Genomic DNA, 2,099 nt, shown 5'->3' with positions numbered 1-2,099 from the left:
ATCATCAAAACGGACTCTACTTTCTCCGTTCAAAAGATCATCTCTGGAAGCTTTGTGTCCCTAAAGATGACAACCTTTGAGCAGAGATCATTTACCAAGCACATGATGCTAGTATCACAGCTCACCCCGGAACACGACGCACTGCACTAAACGTCGCCCAATGGTACTATTGGGATACAAAGATGGAAGACATAAAGTTGAACGAGGCAACCTGTGAAACATGCAGCCGATACAAGACAAGTAGTTTGCGAGCGAATGGCAAAAAGATTCCAATTCAAACCCCGAAAGAGTATTGGCACACGATTTCAGAGATTCGACTGCAGGCTTACCTATGTCGAAATCATGCGATGCAATTTTGGTGCTAGTAGACAAGTTATCAAAAGAGCAAAGTACATTCCAACAACCACGAAGTTCGACGATCCCGAAACTGCCAAGTTGTTGTTTGATCAGGTTGTCAGACACTACGGATGACCAAGTGTCATTACCAGTGATCGAGTCCCCAAGTTTACAAGCAACTTTCGGAAATCATTGATGAAAATCATGAATATACGCCAAGCGATGACCACAGCCGGTAGAGCACAAGCCGATGGAGCAACCGAAAGACCAAGCCGTACCTTAGAATACGCTCTTCGATGCCAAGTCTCTGTATCTTGGAGACGAATTGGTTGCTTATTTACCAACCATTGAATATGCCCACCAAGGTCTTATACAAGCATCAACTCGACTAACGCCGTTCCAAGTCGATATCGGTAGAACTCTTCGAAATACTGTTACAGACAACATCTTGCCAAGAAACGACTTTGCTCAAAACTTTTAGAAAAACGTAAGGAAATCCTGAAGATGGCGCAAGATAACTTACTCAAGGCTCAAGCAAGACAAAAGGAATAGTATGACCGCAAACTATCATGTGTGGCATTCACATTGCACGACCTAATTACACTTGTACTTGCCGCTCAAGCATGCTTAACAACTCAATGAAGCCGAGCGACCTAAACTGGTTCCGCTTTTCATTGGCCCAATTCGAATTGTCGAAGTCATCAACGATAACGCAATGCGACTCAAACTTCCCAAGCCCATGTCGCGATTACATGACATATTCAACGTAGACCGACTCGAGCATTACAAGCACAATGATCCCAAATTTGCATCACGACCGATTCCCAAAGCAACACCCATCATCCTCGACGATGCTACCGACTACAACCTTTACATTGTTGAGAAAATCAAGAAGAAAAGAACGTTCAACCGCCAACTCGAGTTCTAAGTCAAATGGTATGGACAACCTGAAAGCGAAGCTATATGAGAACTCGCCAAAACATCAAACATGTAATCCACTTCAAGCACTCGTACAAGACCTCCCCCACGAAAGATCTCAGCGACAGCGAGACATCTAGGGGAGAATGTAGCAATCAGCGAATAATATCGCGTGGATGCATTACGCGTCGACAAGAATCCAGATTACGAAAAAGAATTGACATCATTGAATTATTGTATGTCACATACATATATTAAGTACAAGAGCGACCGACGAGGATGTGGCTCCTTCAAGGATCGTAATGACACGACGGATGTGGAGTTTCTAGGAGCTCATACTGTAACTCGATCATAATCTCATTCTACAGTTTACCTCACCTCGCTCAGTCCATACCTACCACGCTTCCTTCAGCGCCGAGAAGTTGCTACAATACTTTTGAAGACCGACGAATTATTTCTGGGGCCCAACCTGTGCTGGGTTTGGTACAGTACAACGTTAAGCGCCTTGAACAAGGCAACCAACGTAGTCTTCGTTGTGTCAACTGTTCCGGTTTTGCGACCGAGGAGTACAGTAAGTGGAAAAAGTCCGTGCAGTCGGACGTGGTCGAAAGGGCAGGGATCATGTCATTCTTGTGGGTTAGGCAGAATTCCTTACACGGTCACTGGTATTTCAAAACGTTCGCCGCGTGAACTCGCCGTGGAACGATTCTTCGATTGTCTTCTTGCTTGGTGCCGTCCCCATCGCTATATGTGGATCGCGCTCACGAATGACCACAAGACAAATAACCAATCCAAATTCATACTACCTCTGATTGGTAAAAAGTGTAGGCGAACATTCCAGGGTA

At 44.9% G+C, this 2,099-nt stretch overlaps 1 protein-coding gene across 1 annotated transcript; it reads left to right on the top strand.

Annotated features, from left to right (window-relative positions):
* Nucleotides 1-558: 558 nt before the first annotated feature.
* On the top strand, nucleotides 559-1,264 carry H310_14566 (hypothetical protein; the record flags this gene model as incomplete). Its single annotated transcript, XM_008882447.1, has 2 exons — nucleotides 559-571; nucleotides 1,107-1,264. 2 exons carry the CDS (start codon nucleotides 559-561, stop codon nucleotides 1,262-1,264), a joined length of 171 nt encoding a protein of 56 aa, XP_008880669.1.
* Between the last annotated feature and the right edge of the window lie 835 nt (nucleotides 1,265-2,099).

This window comes from Aphanomyces invadans, assembly GCF_000520115.1.
Source record: "Aphanomyces invadans strain NJM9701 unplaced genomic scaffold supercont1.75, whole genome shotgun sequence".
Lineage (NCBI taxonomy): Eukaryota > Oomycota > Saprolegniomycetes > Saprolegniales > Verrucalvaceae > Aphanomyces > Aphanomyces invadans.
The sequence above is the reverse complement of the archived record's forward strand: the minus strand, read 5'-3'. Positions and strand labels throughout refer to the sequence as shown.